General features: G+C 50.6%; 2 protein-coding genes across 6 annotated transcripts; both read left to right on the top strand.

The window, feature by feature from the left end:
• The first annotated feature begins 446 nt into the window (after window positions 1-446).
• Window positions 447-7037, top strand: CCR2 (C-C motif chemokine receptor 2). The gene is made up of 2 exons (XM_066245499.1): window positions 447-745; window positions 4593-7037. The coding sequence occupies exon 2, from the start codon at window positions 4604-4606 to the stop codon at window positions 5723-5725; it is 1122 nt and encodes a 373-aa protein (XP_066101596.1). The 5' UTR covers window positions 447-745; window positions 4593-4603; the 3' UTR covers window positions 5726-7037.
• A 6157-nt stretch (window positions 7038-13194) lies between these two features.
• On the top strand, window positions 13195-17977 carry CCR5 (C-C motif chemokine receptor 5). 5 transcript variants are annotated; one of them, XM_066245621.1, is made up of 5 exons: window positions 13195-13251; window positions 14943-16524; window positions 17133-17276; window positions 17629-17675; window positions 17752-17977. In XM_066245621.1, exon 2 carries the CDS (start codon window positions 14954-14956, stop codon window positions 16010-16012), a length of 1059 nt encoding a protein of 352 aa, XP_066101718.1. In that variant the 5' UTR covers window positions 13195-13251; window positions 14943-14953; the 3' UTR covers window positions 16013-16524; window positions 17133-17276; window positions 17629-17675; window positions 17752-17977. The 5 variants fall into 5 exon arrangements, with proteins under 5 accessions (XP_066101718.1, XP_066101719.1, XP_066101716.1 ...); XM_066245622.1 differs by lacking the exon at window positions 17629-17675; XM_066245619.1 differs by having other exon boundaries at window positions 17133-17675.
• The last annotated feature ends 3544 nt before the right edge of the window (window positions 17978-21521 follow it).

The following is a 21521-nucleotide window of genomic DNA, read 5'->3' as shown; positions in this document are numbered from 1 at the left end:
GTGACATTTGTCCACAAGAACACATAGGTTTCAGGCAAACATTTGAACTGTTTATTACATAGTGTGCCCATCAATCACCCAAGGCCAAATCAGCAAATATACAACCCTTCTTTCTGAGGAGTAAGACTTATAATAACTGAGGCCCTTCTTACTAAAGACATCCCTGACATAAAAGATCATTAATCATTCCCTTTCATTAAAAACCTCTGTTTAATGACATTTCTAACCTGATCCTAAATCTGTGATGCCACTGAAATCAGGGCACACTGTCACGCAAACCCTCATTGTATCTCCTCCACCATCACCAACAGCTCTGTCCACATTTATCCTCTGGAAAATGAAGTTCAGTTGTGCTTGTTTCATGCAAATTGTCACTGGCAAATGAGAGTAGATTTCTAGATATAGAGACCCACAAGATAAAGAAGCCCAGAGCCGTTAGAGGAGCAGATGTGCAGGGTGTGCCTGACTCACTCTCCAGGTTGCATAAGCAAGATTTCAAAATTAATCCTGTGCTGGAGACCTCAACCTAGCGTACAGTGTTCCTGGCTGGAAAAGAAGAACTGTAGCATTCTTTTTTTTCTTTTTTTTCAAACCTTTACCCTTACTCTTATATCCCCGCCTTCTCCTTCTGCAGGAAACTTTATTTCCTACTTCTCTGCACACCAAGTTCCCACCTCCAGAACTGCTTGGTTCGGTTGCTGAGAAGCCTGACAAGCCAGTGCCACTCGGGAGAAGCCATCCGTTGGTGAGTTGAGTCATGGGTGCTTTTTTTTTTTCATCACTTTATGCATCAAAGGCTCAGAGCATCTCAACTCTGCAGCTGAGGGACTGGGAGCTCTCTGAGGGTCTGCATACCCCAGGGACTTGGGGATAAGAACGGTGGGAGAGAGGGGTGGGGTGGGGGGTGTCCGCACCAGAAGTGTCCAGAGAGACCCTGATGACGATGAGGAAGTGCAAAGCAGGGGAGACCACCCCTCAGGAGCAGTCTTAGGAGCTCGCAGAGACTGTGCGGAGAAAGAAGAACAAAGAAAGTGAGGGCGATCAGGTGTTTGTTTCAGCTGCTGCTCCTCTCGCTCTCTCCCTCCCAACTCCCACGGGCTTCCCAGAGCTGGACCTTCAGACCCAGAATGTTCTCCCCTCCCAGCCCCTCTATGTGATAGTCCAGGCTCTGAACCAAAACGTGCCTCTTGCCTCCACTGAGGAGATTCCCAGAGGCGGAAGGGAGGGAATTCTTCTCTGAAAGGCAGCTTTTCATTGATTTGGATGACGTGTCCTGACACCTGAAAGTGACACCTAGACCGATGAGTTTCAGCCACCCCGCCGGGCGTCCGCTGTGGTAGGAGCTAAGTGAGCTGGAGGGACAGGAGAGAGGGAAGGAAGAGGAGGCGCCGGCGTTTGAGGGGCCAGAGCAGGTACAGAGCAAAGCGCAGGGAACGCAGGAGAAAGGGGTCGGGGCAGCTCGCCCCCTCGGGCCCCCTCCCCCCCAATCCGCATCATTAGAGGAAGGCTCTGGGCTGTATATCTCTAACTGGCAGGCTTCCTGTGTGATACCAAGCCCAGCGTGAGTACCGCGGCTCCAGTCCACACTTTCCCATACAAATGAGGAAACGACGCCCTGATTAAACAGAACTGCCGAAGAGCTTGCGGCAGTTAAGGGGTTGTGTGCTAGGATCCCCCAAACCTTCACTTTTATGAGGTCTCCCACTGGGTTACCTGGGCGTCTAGTCTACAGTGGAACACTCTTGTTTCTCAACCACTTGCAGCCTGCTGGTTCTCTGTCACTTACTGTTTCAATGGATGTTTACTCAGTAGCCACCATGTGCTGGGGACCTGTACATGCATGGGTGGGGCATCCTCTGCGGATTATTCGGAGGCGTGGAAGGATACCTAGAAAATCTGTTACCTGTTCTTCTATACTCACCTCTGCTCTCAGAGCCTGGAGATGGAAATGCCCCAGGGCCTTTGAAATTGAATAGCCCATGGTCCCCATTCCAGCTCAGCCAATTACTTATTTTGTGAGTTTGGAAAAGTCACTTAATCTATCCACGCTTGCATTTCTTCACTTGTAAAATGCAGAGTTATCTCACAAATGTGTTGCAACGATTATAAATTTATTCATGTATGCAAAGTATTTCTCATAGCACCTGGAGCTTAAGAAGCACTCGATTCATGCTTATAGTCGCAATTCTTTAGGTGGGTACATTTGTTTCCCAAACTCAGTCAGAGGTCTTGTTTAGGTGCTGTCTATCTCAAGAATCGAGCTCAGTGGTGTGAAATGTCAGACCTGTGAAATGTATCGGTCACAATAGAAATTAAAGCATGTGTACATATATAGAAAGATAAGATGTGTACATAGATTAAAAAAAAAAAAACTTCACAGTCACTACCGGAAGAAATGAATTCTTGAGAATCGAGCCTAACGATACCAGATGTCATACTTTTATTGGTGCCCCCGCCAGTCAGGTGCCATCATCATGAGAACTGGAGACAGAAACAGGGTATAGTTCTTGTGCACAATGTGTAGAAGAGAGTGTGGTGCTTACTGAGAGGCATGCGCCGCGTTATGCGATGATAAGAGTGATTTGATAAGAGGAGGCTGCCCAGAGAAGGGGGATTTGAGCAGGGGGTAGTGGAGGGTGAATAGGAGCTCACCAGCCATCATAGGCAGGAGCAAAAGCATACACCAGACCATGGCAGCATGAAGGAGACGGTGAGTCTGGAAAGAGTGGAGAGAAGATGGCTATGTCCGGAGCACAAGGTCTGGGATTTGAGAAGGGATTCGAGATGAAACTGAGAAGTGAGCTGGGAAAAGGCACAGTGAGTAAGTAACCTGGGCATGACCTCTCAAGTCCCATCATAGATGCATGGTGGGGCTCCTGGAGGCTTTAGGCTGAGAGGGGCATGATCCAGTTTCAGTTTTAGAGAAGAGAAAGGGAGCGGGGCCAGGAGCAAGCGGCGAGCAAAGGGGAGGCCACAACAAAGCCAAAGAGAGATGCGTACAAGGCGAGGAAGTGGCAGCTGAACGAGGTTCGGAGGGGATGAGGCTTGGAGGCATTTGTGAGGAAAAGGTCGTGCGACACCTAGTAACAATACAGACTGTGTCCTCCACCCGGGGCTGCACGAAGTCCCCGTCCCCAGGAGTCTTCGAGGCAGCTCAGCGGAGTTAATATTTTATACACGAATACTTTAGTCCCAAATTACACCACTTGTAAACTGGAGGCAGGATTTAAATCTAGGTCTGTTTGGCTCCCAAGACCTGATTCCTAATCTTCTCAAGTGAACAGGGTCTGGATAATGGCAAATTCTGCTTCTTGGGTACTGGAGTAAAGGACAACAGCCACGATAAGGAAGCCACAGGTTGAAGCAAGTTTCTGGGGCCATTCAGTGTGAGGTCAGCTGAACTGAGGCGCCTGTATGATACCCGCTTTGCTCATTGTCATGGCTTTAGTGCTTCAGACAGAGCATGGCTTCCAGTAGGCGCCCGATAAATCCTGGCTAAATGAATAAATCCGAGGGGAGATATGCAGTAAGCAATGGAAAATTCCACTCGAAGTGTAGGAGTTCAATGATGGGACTGGAAGACAGAGCTTTGGGAAGCATTAGCATTTAGGGGGCTTAGAACCCCGTGATTAGGTGACACAACTCAAGAAGAATTCTGGAGTGAGAATGAAGAGGAAAAAGGTAAAGAGGTCAGAGCCAAGGATGGTGCCTGAGGACTCTCACAGTGTGAGCAGCAGGAGGAGACACCAGTGAAGAAAAATCATGGCCCTGGCCAGTTGGCTCAGCGGCAGGGCGTTAACCCAGTGTATGGAAATCCTGGGTTTGATTCTCAGTCAGGGCACACGGAAGAAACAATCATCTGCTTCTCCACCCTCCTCCCCTTACTCTCTCTCTTTCTCTCTCTCTCTCCCCTTCCTGCAGCCATGGCTCAAATGGCTCAAGCAAAGTTGACCCTGGGCACTGAGGACGGCTCCATGCCTCGCCTCAGGTGCTAAAAGAGCTTGGTTGCTGAGCAATGAAGCAGCAGCCCCAGATGGGCAGAGCATTGCCCCGGTAAAGGGCTTACTGGGTGGATCCTGGTCGGAGTGCATGCAGGAAGGAGTCTGTCTCTCTGCCTCTCCCCCCCCCCCCACTTAATAAAAAAGAAAAAAGGGAAGGAAGGAAGGAAGGAAGGAAGGAAGGAAGGAAGGAAGGAAGGAAGGAAGGAAGGAAGGAAGGAAGGAGAAAAGTCATAAGAAGTGGTAAGACAGGATGCCCCTGTAACAACATCTCCTTCTAGATTACCATCCAGGAACAGGTCACCTGCAGAGGAGGTGGAGAAAGCAAGTGTCTAGTATGTTCGCCTTAGAATGAGAGTTGGGCTCTCTGGCAAGGCCAAGAGTGCTGGCCAGTGGTAGTTGGCAAGATGCCTGACCTCTGCCACTAGGAATAAAGGGAAGTGATAAACTAGCATGCAAGCATTCAAGGGGGTGGCTGCAAAGCCAAGACAAAGTCTGGACAGTGCTTAAGAAGGGAGGAGAAGCAAGAGTGTTTTTAAGGCCAGGAATTGCAGCAGCTATGTTGTGCGTTATCGTCTTGTTCTCTGTTTGCAGGTCAGAGGAGGATGGATGGCGATGACACGTTACCCCAGCTCAGCCCCAACACGCTGTCCACGTCTCATTCTGTGCTGACCACAAACATCAAGGGGGATGATGATTACCCCACCACCAATTTTGACTATGAGGGCGGTGTACCCTGCAATAAAGAGGACGTGGGACAAATCGCAGCCAGGCTCCTGCCTCCGCTCTACTCCCTGGTGTTCCTCTCCGGTTTCGTGGGCAACCTGCTGGTCGTCCTCATCCTGATCAGCTGCAAAAAGCTGAAGAGCATGACTGACATCTACCTGCTCAACTTGGCCATCTCGGACCTGCTCTTCCTTCTGACTTTCCCGGTGTGGATTTACTGTACCGCGAACGGATGGGTCTCCGGGAACGCGATGTGTAAAGTATTCACGGGGATGTATCACATTGGTTATTTTGGGGGGATCTTCTTCATCATCCTCTTGACAATCGATAGGTACCTGGCGATCGTCCACGCTGTGTTTGCTTTAAAAGCCAGAACGGTCACGTTTGGGGTGGTGACCAGTGGGGCCACCTGGGTGGTGGCCGTGTTCGCCTCCCTCCCGGGAATCATCTTCACCAAATCCCAAAATGAAGGCTATGTGTGCTCCTGCGGCCCTTATTTCCCCTTAGGGTGGAAGAACTTCCATACAATAATGAGGACCATCTTGAGCCTGGTCCTGCCGCTGCTGGTCATGGTCGTCTGCTACTCGGGCATCCTGAAGACGCTGCTTCGGTGCCGAAACGAGAGGAAGAGGCACAGGGCCGTGAGGCTGATCTTCGCGATCATGATCATTTACTTTCTCTTCTGGGCTCCCTACAACATCGTCCTTCTCCTGAACACCTTCCAGGAGTTCTTTGGCCTGAGTAACTGTCAGGCCACTGGTCAACTGGACAAAGCCACGCATGTGACCGAGACCCTGGGGATGATGCACTGTTGCATCAACCCCATCATCTACGCCTTCGTCGGGGAGAAGTTCAGACGGTACCTCTCTGTGTTTTTCCGAAAGCACATCGCCAAACACCTCTGCAAACAATGCCCCATTTTCTACCGGGAGACAGCTGATCGAGTGAGTTCAGCATACACCCCTTCCACCGGGGAGCAGGAAGTCTCGGCTGGTTTGTAACTGAGCAGCAGGTTGCTTGTTATTTTTAAAGGGAGATAGCCATCGATATATGATAAGTCTCTAGGGTGTGTTGAAGTCTGCATGCCTGCACGTCTCTCAAGCGAGTGCCCAGGAACCTTGGAGTTGCTTGTCCCAAGACAGACTTTGTGTCACTCCTTGTACAGCCAATGTGTGCTTGGGGAATATTCCAGAACAACTGTAAGTATACAGAGACTTCGCCCCTGCAGCAAGCTCATCTCAGTTCCTGGAAAACATCACGCTGCCTGTCCTTACAGTCTTTTCCTGGTCTTCCCCATGTTTTCGCTCACTCTCTGAGTCTATCAGTCTCTTTAATCAAGTACCCAACGCGACAGTTGTGGGTGGAAAGAAAGAGGGTGAGTGTGGTCGGCTCGCGTGCAGAGAGGAGGGGGGATGAGCGTGGCTGAGCCCGGAGGAAGATGAACGCAAAGGGTTGGTTCGTTCTGCCCGGCAAGTCCTGGCCCTTATCCCCGTCTCTCACCTGTATTTGGCCTTGAAGACTTCCCCAGGTCCCGGGAGCCTGGAAACGGTGATCACTTTCTGGCAGCGTTGAACCAAGTGAACACCGTGCATTCATGCTACCCAGGGCATGTCTGACCTGAGGCACGCAAGGAACACGGGGCTGTGGGGACCTGGTGGGCAGAAGCTGGAAGTTACTGTGGTTCGACTTCCCTGCTTCACGGCTGGAGAAGGTCTGAGCAAGAAGTGTACGGAGGAGGGCATGCTTCCCCGTCGGTGTTGTATTACCCCAATGAATGCGTTCAGTTTTGTTTTGATGATGAAATGTGTATGTTATGACTTGGAAAATGAATCAATGCTATAACTATATTGTTTTTAAAAAAAACAAAAAAACAAAACTGTTGATCAGACACCCCTCCCCCCATTTATTCCTGCTTCCAACAACTCCGGTAACCACCATTCCATCCTTGTCAGCCGTGAGTTTGACTCTTTCCAGTATCTCATCACAGTGGAATCAGGTAGTACTGGTCCTTCTGTGACTTGCCTGTTTCACTTAGCGTACTGTCCTCCGGGTTCATCCGTGTTGTCACATGTTGTATTTTCTCCTTTTTTAAGGCTGAATAATAGTCCATTTCTATGTATATATCACATTTTCTTCACTCATTTATCAACGTGCCTAAAATTTCAGTTATACAAGATGAGTCAGTTCTAAATGTCTACTTGACAACATTGCGCCTATTCATAGCAACACTGTACTGTACATTCAAAATTCTGTGACGAGGGTAGAGCTCATATCAAGTACTCTTACCACAATAGAATAAAAATTTTAAAACTGCCTGTTTTGTGAGACTGTGGTGTGATCGACTATCACAACTTTTCGCTCCTTCCCCCGAGTGATTACACATGCCTGTCCTTGCCGTGTGACCGGCATGTGCCCGACGGGCGGGACACCCCCACCCCGTTCACAGGTGGCCCGACCACTGGGAAGTGGGCAGAAGTGACACCTGCCTCACCCCCTGGTTGGGCAGAGCCTCCAGCTGTCCCCGCTCAGCCACAGGCAGACCCCTCCAGACCCGGACTCCTTCCCCCGGGGCGTCCTGACAAGCAAGTGAGAAGACACAGACAGCACAGCAAGGTCCCCAGCCACATGGCAGCCACGCGTCCTCAGAGCAAGAGGTGTGTTTTAAGCCCCTGAGTTGTAGGGGTTGTTTGCTAAGAAACACAGAAACTAACTAGTACATATGGTATATAAAGGCTCCATGCATAAAATTTGGCAATTGCAGCCATGTTTTTCTATCATGGCATTCAGTGTGATAAACACACCTGGGCATCTACCAGGTGCCAGACTGCGTCAAGGACGTAAGAATGGGTGTTACACCTGTGTCCTCAAGTAAAGATGGGGGAGAGTAGGGAGCGGGGTGTTTGTAAATCACAACGCGCTCTGCAGAGCACAGAGCAAGGGTGGACGTCAGGTTTTTCTGAGAGCCCCGGGGAGAAGATGGCTCACTCGACCAGTTCTGCATCATAGTTACAGTAGCTACAGTAGGACTTTATCAACACCGGAGAAAGTGCGTCTTAAAGGTGCCAACCATCTCTATTTCTAGAAGTGGACGCCTCAAGTCTCCTTAGTTCTGAGAAGGACATTTGAGCGGGCTTTTTGAGTCAAGCTGATGTCAGGAAAGATACCATTCTTCAGGGTGGGTATCTTGATGACTTTTAGTGGCGTTGGGGCTTGACACAGCCCACCCCATCCTCCTTGTCTGTGGTACACAAAGCAGCAGGGGACATCAGGGCATGTCTCAAGACGCCTCCTGGGAATAAGCCTTCATGACCCCATCTTTCCACTTGTGCTTTCCCCCATTAAAATTTCTCTGACAAATTGAAATGGTCTCAGGTGAGATTAACCAGCAACAAATGCCACCCAGGGCCACCGAGGGGAAATTCGCCATGAGAGGAGAGGCACCTGGCCGGTGAACTGCCCTCTGAAAGGCAGCCGGGAGCCGGGAGGGCTGGCCCTGGGCGTGGCGGGGGGTTGGGGTTGGAAACTTCTTCAGATTTCGCTGCTTTGGGAGTAGGTCTGAACTTGACCCTTGGTGCTCCCGCAGCCTTGGGACGCCCTTGCTGCCTCAGTGCCATGCCACGCCTTCACCACCAGTCGCCTCCGTCCGATGCCCGCTTCCCCTGCTTGGCTGGTCTGCTGCCCAGTGGGTGCCCCACCCAGGAATATGGTGCTCACCTCTCCTTCTGACCAGCCCCCATTCCTCACACAATTTCCTCGAGACCCCTCGCCTGATTCCTCTACACTTCTCCCCATCAACCCCACCCAGTTCTACAACCCCTTCCTGCCCCCCAGTTGTCCCCTTCCAGGGACAGGAGTGGGAGGAGTTCACATGGTGACCGGGGCACAGGGCTGGTCCTGTCACCCTCGTGAGCCCTGGGGAAGGTGTGTGAGCTGGTGTCAGTGGTTTTCTTTAACACTGCAGAGTACTTGACACCTTCCTGCCTTCGGCCTCAGGTTCGAGTTGCCGGTTGTGGGGTGACAGGAGAAGTCCCACATAATATCCTGTTATGCACAGAGTTGAAGAGAGAGTGGCAGGTGTGATCTGACCCATTAAAGATCACAGTGAGCCTGTTATATAGACCTTCATCTGAACATTACACTTCGGCTACCGCACCTAAGATTGCATTGGCCCCGTGTATGGGCAGTGATTTGAAGAAAAAAAAAATACCCAAAATGTAGACTTCCCGGGGGAGGCAAGGACATATCTATCCAGGGGATGATGTGGACAGTCCGCAAGTGTCCACTCGGTTTGATAACAAGGTGTGAGGAACGAGGAACACGGGTTGAGGAAAGGGGCTAACCTGGGAAAGGTCTAGATGACAGAGACAGCAGGAATAGAGAGGTCAGCATGGCAGCCTCCGAACCCTGCTTGCTCTGATGGGTTTCTGAGGCAGAAGGTGGAGGGTGATGGGAGAGGAGACATAGGACCCCAGCATCATTGCTGAGGCGTACAGGTGACAAAGTGTGGCACAAGTCTGGGGGTGAAGAAGGTTTCTTCTTTTTTATTCCAGGACCATGGGGCCTCTGGCTCTCCTGGTGAAGGTGACTTTCGGGACACTGGGAGCTTCTTCCTTGGCGGGGATATCAGAGCACTGATAGCAACACTTGGAATATGCTGCCCGTATTAATGAACCAGGGGACAAGCCCAGCTGTCTGACAAGAGGGCTCTGTCGAATATAGCTGGGGTGTTCTGTTGAATGAAAGAATCCAGACATGAAGGGCGCCAAGAGTCTGTGATGCTACTTACATGGAGTGAAAGGACAAGAACTTCGAATCCCTGGGGGGGCACAAGGGCTCCTTTGGGGGTGACAGGGCTATTCCCTGTCATCTCGGTCTGGGTGGTTGTTACATAGCACGAGCATAACAAAAACCCCCAAGCTCTACGCCTAGGATAAGTGTGCTTTGCTGCAGGTAAATTATACCTTGATAAAAATAAGTTTAAGAACTATAAAATTTTTAATAATGTGAGGAAATGCCTACGGTGTCATCCTTAGTGTTAAAGGCATAGGAGCAGCATGCAGGACGTGTAAATGTGAGGACAATTCATCAGAAAGTCTACATCAGAAAAGGCGTGGATTAAAACACGCCATACGTTGAGAGGGATTGTTCTGAGATTGTGAAAATATGCCTCATTTTCTCCCCACTTTCTATTTTTCTGTTTTTCCTAACTTCATACAAGGAGCACGTGCTGGTTTTGTAATCTGACATTTGTTTAAAAACTAAAGGATGCATTTGCTATTTTAACAGCCTATCTCACCATTGGCTGACATTAGCCTAGACTGAGTCAACTCGAGCCCCAGCTGCGTTCCGGGACCTGCCGTGAGACAGTCTTAGTCCCCTGTGCTCACACAGGTGGCCCTTTGAATCAAAGGAGGGGACTGGATGTTCCCTGCTCCCTGCTGGGGACGCTCTGAGAATACGGCCCGATGTGGCGTGGGCGAGGAGAGTGAAGCAACCCTTGGCACTTGAGGGCAATGTCCAGATGTAGAGCAGCTGTTAAAGGACTGGCCAGTGTCCCAAAAGGAGGGCTGGCAGGAGGCACCCTCCAATACGGACAGGGAGTCGAGAGTGACAAGCCAGCGAAAAGATCGTTTCTGGAGGGAAACTGAACGCCACACAAATGAGAATGAGAGCCCTGAAGAGTGGGAGGGGCTAAGAAAAACGGGAAGCAGAGACCAGGAGCCGCGGTCACAGCACGATACACTGCCAACTGGTTGTCCCTGTTGTATCCAGAACAATGTTCCATTAACGAAATGCTGAAGGAGGTCCCGCGGGTTTGCACCTCCTTGTGCATCCTGGTAGTGAACCCCGATCCCAAGAGGTGACCTGAACTCACCTCTGGACCCAGAAACCTGGGAGCGGGTCAGATGCCCTGCTAAGCTGTGATTCCTGTTTCCGCCTGTGCACCTTCACCCTATTCCCATACAATACCGATTTTCCAAATCAATGTGGCCATGGAGTCACTTATATTTAAGTGGGAGCGGCCTTCGGGACCCCCGGGGCCTGAGATATCACTGGACAGACGAGGAAACGGAAGCTCCGAGAGGAAATGTCTCCTGCCAAGAGCACACAGCAAGCGGGCCACACGGCCTGGGTGACTCTGAGCCGGCTCCGTTGCTCCACACTGCCCTCTGGGGGTGAGCATGCCGTCTCACGCTCAGCCTCCCCACTGGGACACAGACACCCGGCAAAGCCCCAGCTGTGCCTGGGACAGGTCCTAACAACCACCGTCTCCTACAGAAATGCAGTGTTTGTCCGGCAGCCTCGGAGAGGTCTACACAAGCGCAGTACCACACGCAAGGCTGCTCCTCCAACAACCAAAACTGTTCCCTACTTTCTGCGGCATTTTATATGAATGTATTTGCTACCCATTTTGTGAACTCTTTCTATATTTCACTGCTTAAATAACCCACAAAGGACAGATATCTGCAAAAGGCTCTACACTGGTTATATCATTTGATTTCCCCCCCACACACTGCCCCCTGGCACATAATAAGTACAATATAACTGACAGACATTAACATTATTTTTCTAAGCCCTACTGAAAAACTACAGGCCACCTAGAATGTTCCCTCCCTTTTCTATTCCCCTCCCCCCAGCCCCGCCCCTTTGGCAACCATCAGTTTGTTCTCTGTATCTATGGACCTGTGTATCATTTGATCTTGACCACAGACCTATCATGTAGGTTTGGGTAATTGGGTTTTTGTGGAAATTGGTTTTTTGTTGTTGCTTTTTTTTTTTTTGGCCCCATTTCACAGATAAGAAAACAAAGGCCTGGAGAGTTTCAGTAACTTTTTCAAATCAAACAGCAAATCCTGCAGCTGGGGTTTAAAGCCGGCAACATGGCTGCGGAGTCCGGTTCTTAACCATCGCCTCCGGAACTGCACGTGCGGATGAACCGGAACCTTCTCTGTGTGCTTCTCTGTCCTGGAGAGGATGGTGGGCTCCACAGGGACCCGAACGTGTGTGCCTCTATGGGGTGGGTCTTGACTGCGGGGCCATCTCTGTGCGTTCCAGGCTCCCCAGCCGTCGTCCCCTCTTGTTCTCTGGGCACTAGGGCCAGTTTCACCCTCTCGGCTTCTCGTTTGCTGATACTAAGCAGCTCTGTTCAAGGACCCCAGGGATCCCATTTTATCAAACACATATCTCCACGAAAGAATCACCACTCAATGAGCAGCGAAGTGTTTGGGGTTTCTCAAGTGGAGATGACGTGCTAAATTCTGGTCGTGAATACCTCACATCACCCTCCCAACAAACCCATGAAGCAAGCTACTGCTGTTCGGCCCACTGCACAGATGAGAAAGCTGAGGGGAGGGCCAAGCTTCGAGCTCAGGCCACCTGACTGCAGAGGTCACTCGCTCAGCCCCTGTGTTAGGCTTTCTCCCCAGGTGTGGGGTCTCCCGTGCCTTCCCTTAGGTCACCAGCCAGTACTTCTTAAGTCTAGAGCGGAGGGAAGGGAAACCCCTAGAGGGCGCGCTTGCGGCTCAAGAAGCGGCTCCGTTGTCAACAAGTGAGGTTTTTAGATACAAGTCACCAACCATCAAAGAAAGCTTGATGTGACCGCCTCTAGTAACGCCGTACAATCCTGAACTGACTCTGTCCTTCCGGCACCCGTTGCCCATTCCGAGCTGAAAATCTCTCCTAGCTCCAGATAGACCGCGTCCTTGCAGCGAGAACTCCCGCCACCCATACGTAGACCAGGCAGGGCCCAGGCACCCACCGCTGCCTGCGCGGGCGGAGGGCTGCCTGTTAATAGGGAATAAATAGGTCGAGAGACAGTGGGTTGTGACGTGCCCCACTCGACACCCGAGGGAAAGGTGGGCCGCTTCAGACACCCAGCTTTAGTTAACAGAACAATCGCATCAGGTGGTGAGTGAATGTGTGAGCTGCAGTAGGCAGGGGGTTCGGGAGAAGGGCAGGTGACAGCGAGTGCGGATTAATATGAGGTCTCCCTCTCCCAGCTGCAAGGTGTGCTGAGCTGGCTTTCACTGACAACAAATAGAGGATCAGAACCTCTCACCCTGTGTAGCCTCACCCCTGATAAGCTCAGTGGTCTTGTCAGAATCATTTCCCTCTTGGACAGCAGATTTTTTTTTTTTTTTTTTTTTTTTTTTTTTTTTTTTTTTTAGTAAAATAAGGGCGTTCTAGTTCTAATATCCTTCGATTCTTTCTATTTTCCTGACCGACTCTCGGCAAGTTGGATGAGCAGAGAATCAAAAGAAAATAGTGTAACCGGGAAAGCCCATGAATAAACTAACTGTCAGGCCAGGGATCTAATTCTCCAGCCTATTTATAGCTCAATTTAAAAGAAAAAGAGAACTGTTCACAGATTTTTTATTTTTTTTTTTTTTTTTTGCCCTGCAATACGTGTTCATTAAAACTCCTCCCCCCTTTTTAGAGAAACTTGCACGCTGCTATATGTTTGACTTGCACAGCTGAGCTGGTCAGAGGAGCTGAGACATCCGTCTTCCTCACAAGACACTCCCGGGTAAGTCACCCCTTGGCCGCTTTGCCTGTGAGTTAGCTCAGCTTCTGTATAAGCGCAGCCTTTACAGGAAGCCCGGCGAAGCCATTAAACAAGTACCGGGTGCTCATAGAACTATCTTAAAATACAATCTTTCTGCTGAGGAAAGGGTTCGAATTTAGAATGAGTTTCAGACTGTGATAACATCAAAGGTACGGAACACGCTGATGAATGAAAGATGTTAAAGGAACAATATCATTTCTTTAAAAGCCTTCATCTTTCAAAAGAAAGATTTTTTTTTTTTTTTTTTCAGAGAGGGGATTCTTGGCCAAATTCCCGGTGGAGATTAGTTTCTGATTAGGAGAGCTATTAGGAAGTCCTGGAGTATGCACCCAGCCAGAAGTTGGGTCTGAAGTTGAGTTCTTTTGATTCCTACCCCCCACCCCAGAAAAGAGGAAGACTAAAAATAGTCCTAACTCATATCAAGTTTCAAATATCAAATAAAATCCCCCTCTAATATATAAGTTCCATGGCACATTTTAGTGCATGAACTTTTTTTTTTTTTTTCCTGGCTCAGAATTTAAAGGGGAAATTTTCTGGGTTCTTCTCCCAGCTGCCCAAAATTAATTAGAGCAAATTCTCAGCTCAGAAGTGGAACTTCAATAGCGGGGGCGAGCCAGTGGGTTGTGGAGGGACTGAGCTAACCCAGAAAGTCTGGTGGTAGACAGAACATTCTCCACTTGGCCATTTCTAATAGATGGGGCGATCTCTTCATCATAGCACACTATAATATAAACACAGACCTCAGAGGCAAAGGGCCAATGGCGGTCTGGATTTTACAGTTGGGTGTTGGCTCCTCTGACCTTCTTGGGGGACCCGGCATCAGCCCATTTCCTTGTGACCACGTCGAGGCTCCAGGCTGACGGTCCCGCCGAGGAGTGAGAGACAGGATGACAGGGTGGGTGAGTGGAGGCTGCCTGTGTTCAGAACCACTGGCTTCCTAGCTGTGTGTCTTTGGATACGTTCTTCATCTTCTCTGGGCTTTGAGGTCCTGATCTGCAAAAGGGGGACGATAACATGACCTGACTCACTGGGTCACCCTGAGGCTCAGTTGAATAAGCGGATGTGAAGCTTAGGAAATGGTCAGCACACATCATGCCTTCGGGAACTGTGGATGGTAGCACACCCACCATGATGCTCATGCGAGTCCACTCCAGGGAATGACAGCTTCACCGCAGATTGTAAGACAATGTCAGGCAGATGATGTCTGACTCAGTTTCTTTTTTTGTTTCAGGTCCATGAGGTTTTTATTTTTGTTTTTTTTTGGGGGGGTGTCCTTTTTTGCTCTATCCCTCCACCTCCCTCACCCAACCCCCCCACCCCAACAGCTATCAGCCTGCTCTCTCTGTCTGACTGACTCAGTTATCAAGGCTTCATTCGCTCTCACATGGCTATGGAACACCAGATTTTATAGTATTCAGTGAGGCGATGCTGTTGTGAACTTTCCCAACAGAGGGAGTGAGCAGGGAAGTTAGCAGCAAGCCTTCCCTCTGCCACAAAAGTTTATTGTTCGGTCCTAAAAACAGCAGCTTAGTTAAATGTAGAACTCGGTCCATTTTAAGGACCTGTTCATGTATATGATGGTTTGCATTCACGGTGGACCGCTAGGTCCATTCTAAAACTTTACATTAAGATCACCGTTTCCTTATGCACAGAATTGAGCAAGATGGAGTCTCAAATGTCAACCACCATTGATTACATTGACTATGTGTTGTCCGAGCCCTGCCACAAAGTCAACGTGAAAGAAATCGCAGCCAAGCTCCTGCCTCCGCTCTACTCCCTGGTGTTCCTCTCCGGTTTCGTGGGCAACCTGCTGGTCGTCCTCATCCTGATCACCTGCAAAAAGCTGAAGAGCATGACTGACATCTACCTGCTCAACTTGGCCATCTCGGACCTGCTCTTCCTGCTCACCGTCCCGTTCTGGGCTTACTATGCAGCAGACCACTGGGTCTTCGGCAACGAAGGATGTCGGCTTTTGACGGGGCTCTATTTTATCGGCTTCTTCTCTGGAATCTTCTTCATCATCCTCTTGACAATCGATAGGTACCTGGCGATCGTCCACGCTGTGTTTGCTTTAAAAGCCAGAACGGTCACGTTTGGGGTGGTGACCAGTGGGGCCACCTGGGTGGTGGCCGTGTTCGCCTCCCTCCCGGGAATCATCTTCACCAAATCCCAAAGAGAGGGTTCTCGTTATACCTGCAGCCCTCATTACCCAACCAGTCAGTATGACTTCTGGAAGAACTTCCAGACGTTAAAGATGGTCATCTTGGGCCTGGTCCTGCCGCTGCTGGTCATGATCGTCTGCTACTCGGGCATCCTGAAGACGCTGCTTCGATGTCGGAACGAGAGGAAGAGGCACAGGGCCGTGAGGCTGATCTTCGTGATCATGATCGTTTACTTTCTCTTCTGGGCTCCCTACATCATCGTCCTTCTCCTGAACACCTTCCAGAAGTTCCTCGGCCTGAATAACTGCAGCAGCTCTAACAGTCTGGACTACGCCATGCAGGCGACGGAGACGCTGGCCATGACTCACTGCTGCGTCAACCCCGTCATCTATGCTTTCGTCGGGGAGAAGTTCAGGAGCTACCTGTCAGCCTTCTTCCAAAAGCACATCGCCCGGCGCCTGTGCAAGCACTGTCTGGTCTTCCAGCGGGAGGCGCCCGAGCGCTGCAGCTCCGTCTACACTCGCTCCACCGGGGAGCAGGAGTCCTCTGCCGGCTTGTGACGCTCCCCCCGGACGCGGTCTTCAGACACAGACTGGGGGTGGGAGCAGCTATTTTAAATAAAAGGAGGTTACTGTCCCAGAGGGTCGAAGATCCACCCCTCTCTTGGGCATCGGCTGTACAGTAGCTGGTTCACGCCCATTGATTCTAGAACAGCGAATCGAAACCTGTGGATGAAACGGCCGCCTTGTCACCTCCCGTCCACGTGCAGCGACAATTGGCCAGCTCTCCCTTCACTGCCAAAGGTCATTATAAAAATTTTAAAAAGTCTCCAGAGAATCACTGATTCTTGAGTTCGGTTACCTGACCGGGAACAACAAAATGAACCAAGAAATGTATTGTACAGTTTCTTGCCTGCCCGAGGCAACGTACAGGCTGTAAATGTGTTCAGACCGGGTTGTTGTCTGGCCATGGGGAGAAGAGGCCCGACCGGGATCGGTTTCGAAAGGGCATCTTCCTCGTGTGAGCTCCCCTGCAAGGTGGGATAACGAGTTCCACAGCCGCTCGGGACCAGGTGAGCCCTGGGGCCTGGAGAGAGCTGGGGAAGTTCTTCAGTGAGCGGGTGGGAGGGGGTCCGCCGCTGATGGAGGAGGGGAGCTGCGCTCTGGCTGCGGGGGCCGCGCCGGCCAAGACGGGCGGCCGGTGGGCTGGGGCAGGTCGGGGGAGTTACAGGGACTGGACAGCACTGCCCACCCGAGGCCAGAGCAGGGCGGGGCCCTGGCCGGTGCTGTGGAAGGCTCATCCCTGCCCTAAGGACGGCCTGGAAAAGGGAGCATTTAGGGCGGGGAGGCCAGCAACCCACAGGTGAGGGTGAGGAGGCCTCCACTGAGGCCAAGGAGGAAGGAGGTCGGGGCAGGGCTGTGTATCCGCAACATTGAGGATGAGAGTCAGCAGAACTGGACAGATTGGGTGGAAGGAGAGGGGGCACAGAGGAGCCAGGAGACCATAGGCTTCAGACGTGCAGACTGGAGATGCCCTAAAGGAGACTTCCAGCAAGGGAGTGGGGGAGGTTTAGGTGACAAGCAGGAGGAGCCGGTGGGACAGGGTGGGTCGGTGCTGTGAGCGCCGGCCGGGGGGCAGACAGACTCCAGCTGTCACTCAGGGAGGCTCCTGCCCTCACAGGGTCCCTCCTGCCCCAGCTCAGGCCTCTGGCTCCTCCTGGAGGCTTTGAAACAAGAGGTTTGTGACTGCGTGTGGCCGAGGTCCAGTGACACTTTTCTACGTAGCTGAGGAAAATCCAGAGCTTGATAAGCATTGAGCCCAGAGGTGAGGGAAGCCCAGTGACTAAGCCTCCCCCCCCCACCCCACCCCACCCCCGCACGCACACCACCGTTTAAGCACCGCCTTCCGGAGCCAACTGTACCAGCAGGCGGAGGGGAGAAGAGACCTGCTCACTTGGAAACAGGCTGACTTCCACTTCACAAGCCCCAAGAAGTACAATCTACCCACTTCCGTATTGCAGGCTGCACGAGTGGGGCCTTCAGATGCCCCCTCCAGGTGCCTCTCCAAACCCATCTTACAGAACACTAAGAGCCATTCCTTTCAAAGGGAAAGCCGTGGTTTGGGGGTTTTTTTCTTTCTGCAGTTGCTAACTTCTATTCTTTTGCTCACATTTGAGGCCGTTTCGAATGCGGGGGCAGCTAAGACCACGGCAGTAGACATCAGGTGAGGGAACAGAAAGGAGTGAGAATCACTCGGAGACTCAAGTGTCAAAATAATAGGTGTTATTGCTTTTTCTCAGACTCTGAAACCTGAACCCTGAGGGTTGTGGCTGTCAACGGGAAGTGACTGGAAGCCCCTGTTCTTCCACCCGGAGGCTGCTGGGAGGGCAGAGCTCACACACGACCCCCGGCCTCTGGGCCATGCAGACTATCTGATGTCTTTGTCTAGATCTACCTGTGTATGTGATATTCTTTTGTAAATAAAAAGTCACAAATTGCTTGGAAAATAATATGCACCTAATAAAACCACCCTCGAAAATAAATCGATTGTATTCTTATCTTTTTAGTCAAGTGTCTATTTAGAGAATAGCTCATAAAATGGTGAGAGCGGTTTGTCAGTAGCTGTTGGGGAAGATGTCGCACACATACTGAGAATTGTGTTCTCTTTTACATATTCTTTTCCTTTTTTCTTTTTTTTTTTTTTCTTTTTGTATTTTTCTGAAGCTGGAAACGGGGAGGCAGTCAGACAGACTCCCGCATGCACCCGACCAGGATCCACCTGGCACGCCCACCAGGGGGTGATGCTCTGCCCCTCCGGAGTGTCGCTCTGTTGCAACCAGAGCCACTCCAGCACCTGGGGCAGAGGCCAAGGAGCCATCCCCAGCTCCTGGGCCATCTTTTGCTCCAATGGAGCCTTGGCTGCGGGAGGGGAAGAGAGAGACAGAGAGGAAGGAGAGGGGGAGGGGTGGAGAAGCAGATGGGTGCCTCTCCTGTGTGCCCTCACTGGGAATCGAACCCAGGACTCCTGCACACCAGGCCGACGCTCTACCACTGAGCCAACCAGCCAGGGCCCTCTTTTACATATTTTTTTTAAAGTGGACCCTGTACCCGGGTTACATTGCCAGAGCGATTTGGACCGAAAGATGCTGGCTCCAGGGTAGAATTTCTGAGCAGTTGACCCTGAGCACATTTAAATTTCAAATTTGAGTCTAGACTCAAGTAAAAGAATTGACACGTTTAAAAAAAAAAAAAAAAGAAAACCCGTGTGTGTTCCAGCACCTGGCAGCTGCGTCTGTTTGGAAAGGAGGATGACATGTGACACCGTGGCTTCATCTACCCGCCGTCCTGAGTCGAAGACAATATGGTGGAAGAGGACAAGGTTGGTTGCTACCAAGGTTGCTTTTTTTTCTTTTTTTTTTTTAATTTCAAATCCCTCCCCAAAACCTGGCTGTCATTGGAGCGATGACAAGGGTGCCCATGTGGATTTCCAAGCAGGTGTCTCTTATCCTCAGAGAGGATGATTGCTCCAAGTAGAGGTGACATCTGTGCCCTTTCATAGGTGGGCACATGCCTGTGTTCAGCCTGCTGTGCTCTCACCTTCCAGCAGGTGGCAGAAGAGCCAGCAACCCTCCTACTTGGAGGCCCGTGAAACGGGCAGAAGACAAGGACAGCTGGAGCTGGTTCTTAAGACAACTTCTCCCGAACAACATTGATGGACCGCGCCTTCCATCTCCCTAGGTCAACAGGAAGCATGAGCCCAGGAAGGTGGGGAGGGGGCTGGGGGTAGAGTAGAGGGAAGGGGTCAGGGAGGGCAGCTGCATGGGGAGGTTGGAAGGTGACAGTTTTTAGGGCCAATAGCCATGCAGTTCTTGTCTTCTTTCCGTCTTAAGAAGTGACTCCAGGATAAACATGAAGAAATGGCTGCTCACGGTGTCTGCAGCCTTACCAGGCCCCTCCCATCAGCTTCCTCTGCCCGTTTCTTCTCTCCTCAGTTGCCTGGACCCCCCACTGCCCTCTCTTCTCTGGGGTTCTGACCCCATTCACCATCCCCTGCAGGCATTTGTGTGCATTTCATGCGTAAAGTCAAAGCAAGGGTGAAATGAACATCCTTAGCAGGAAGGAATAAGGTACAAATTCATAAATTAAGATTCTGTTTACACTTGTATGCCAGTTCTTAAGTTCAAAGGGCTCTAAGTTAGAATGCATTGGCATTTCCACTGTTGGGATTACATTTACAAGCTGATTGGTTTCTATGGGCGGAAAGGACAGATTCCCAAACACGAACTTGCAAGTGTTAACCTTTCTGATGAAGACACAGGTCGCACCACCAGCCACCCTGGAGGCTAGAAGCAGAGAGGAGAGCCCGGAGCACAGGCTGTGACCTTCCTAACCGCCCTGCCTACCAGTGTCACTATCCACTTAGGCTAGGGGAGCGCGTCCCTAACCGTGGGGTGAGCACAGGCAGAAAAAGCAGAAACAGGGACGCATAGCCGTAGCTCCTCTGCGTTTGAATAAAATTCACTACAGAGATCTTGCTTGTATTTTCCCAAAACATCGTCAGACTTGACTATTTTGGATCATATATATCAAAACTGTGCCCAATTTTTCTCCATCGTCTCCTTCAAGCATTGTTACACAGGCATCTTACTTATGTTTGGCTCCCTGTTGTTACCACTTTACTTTGATTGTAAGTTCGGTGCCATTGTAATTCTGCCGTGTTTCAGGAATTTGCTTTCGTTTCTTTTTCTAAAGGTGGTAACTAGTTTGTTTGTTTTTTCTAAGCATAGGTGTAGGTCTCTTTCAAATGCGAGTCAATGGAAAAGTTATCAAAGGCATTAAGAACTTTGGGCTATACTGCCCCCCTGTGGCCACTTTGGGAAACTGACAAGCCATTCCCTAACCCCTCCTGCAGCCTTAGCCACAGAGGGTGCAGTTGGGGCATTCTTTCCACTCATCTGTTCCAAGTTTGTCTCTGCTGGCACTCCTGTCGTTTCTGAGGAACAAGAGGAGCATCCATGGATGGCACAGTGATGCCTGCGGTGAAATGAAGGTCCCAACTGTCCCTGCCAATCTCTGAACAGATTGCTGAACTCAGAATCTTGCAACAAGGTCAGAAAATGTCTTGTGACAAAGCTTTTCCATAGTTTGTAAAATGCCACAAGCCCCTTCCACATACCTGTTGGTAGCAACCAAGTGTTGGAAGCAATCAAACATGAGTGGGATGTAGGTGGGTTTCTTTTCCATTCACCCCCTCCTTTTTCCCTTACTGGTTTCAACTTGTTTTGATCGCTCTTACGGTATCATATAATTCGAAGCTGGAAAGGTTGCAAAGATCAGCCGGTCCAACTCCATCACGTTGTAAAGGAAGAGCAGAGCCCACCCTGGCTCCAGAGACTCTGATGTGACAGGCCTGTTTTCCGTCGCGGCGTTTCCCCATCGCATGTGGGTGGTCAGCAGGGAGCAAGAGAGGATCTGAAATTCAGGTGGCCCATACCACGTCTAGGCTGCCCACTGCAGTCACCTGGGGAGTTTTTCCAACAGTGGCACCTGACCCCCACCCCCAGGGATTCTGCTTGGAGCGGTCTGCAACGTGGCTTGTGGTTGTCTGACTCCTAGGAGTTCCTGGTGATTGTAAGTATAGCCACGTCTGAAAAGCTCAGCTTAAAGCCTGTCCTGCTGGGCGTGCGGGAGCCAGGGCTGCTGCCCCAGAAGAACTCACCTGGCTGGAAGTGGGAGGCACGAAGGCCAGGGAGCCTGGATTCTCGTCCCGATTTGCATAACAGAACATTAACATTGTCTTCCCGCATGCTGGTTTTTGAAGCACATGACTCTAGACTTAATTGACCATATAAAATATCTGCATTGGAGGCGCTAAGTATTTCATGTTCGTTGCAGGGTTAGATTATACTTTGACTCGTCCATTCTAAGTGGAAAGTGAATAAAGATGGGATGTATGGTGCCCCAGCTGAGCCTGTGACTTCAAATTCCAGAGAGCATGTCTCTCTTGCAGAAAGGGGCTGCTGCATGAGCTGTTTAACACGTGAATACAGGTTTCACTGACAGGTGAAAG

Source organism: Saccopteryx bilineata, chromosome 10 (assembly GCF_036850765.1).
Source record: "Saccopteryx bilineata isolate mSacBil1 chromosome 10, mSacBil1_pri_phased_curated, whole genome shotgun sequence".
NCBI classification, from domain to species: domain Eukaryota; kingdom Metazoa; phylum Chordata; class Mammalia; order Chiroptera; family Emballonuridae; genus Saccopteryx; species Saccopteryx bilineata.
Note: the sequence above shows the minus strand (reverse complement) of the source record. Positions and strands in the feature narration are given on the sequence as shown.

What these genes read in the sequence shown, in the direction of transcription:
- CCR2 (XM_066245499.1), top strand. Translation starts at nt 4,604, where the DNA reads ATGGATGGCGATGACACGTTACCCCAGCTCAGCCCCAACACGCTGTCC.
- CCR5 (XM_066245620.1), top strand. Translation starts at nt 14,954, where the DNA reads ATGGAGTCTCAAATGTCAACCACCATTGATTACATTGACTATGTGTTG.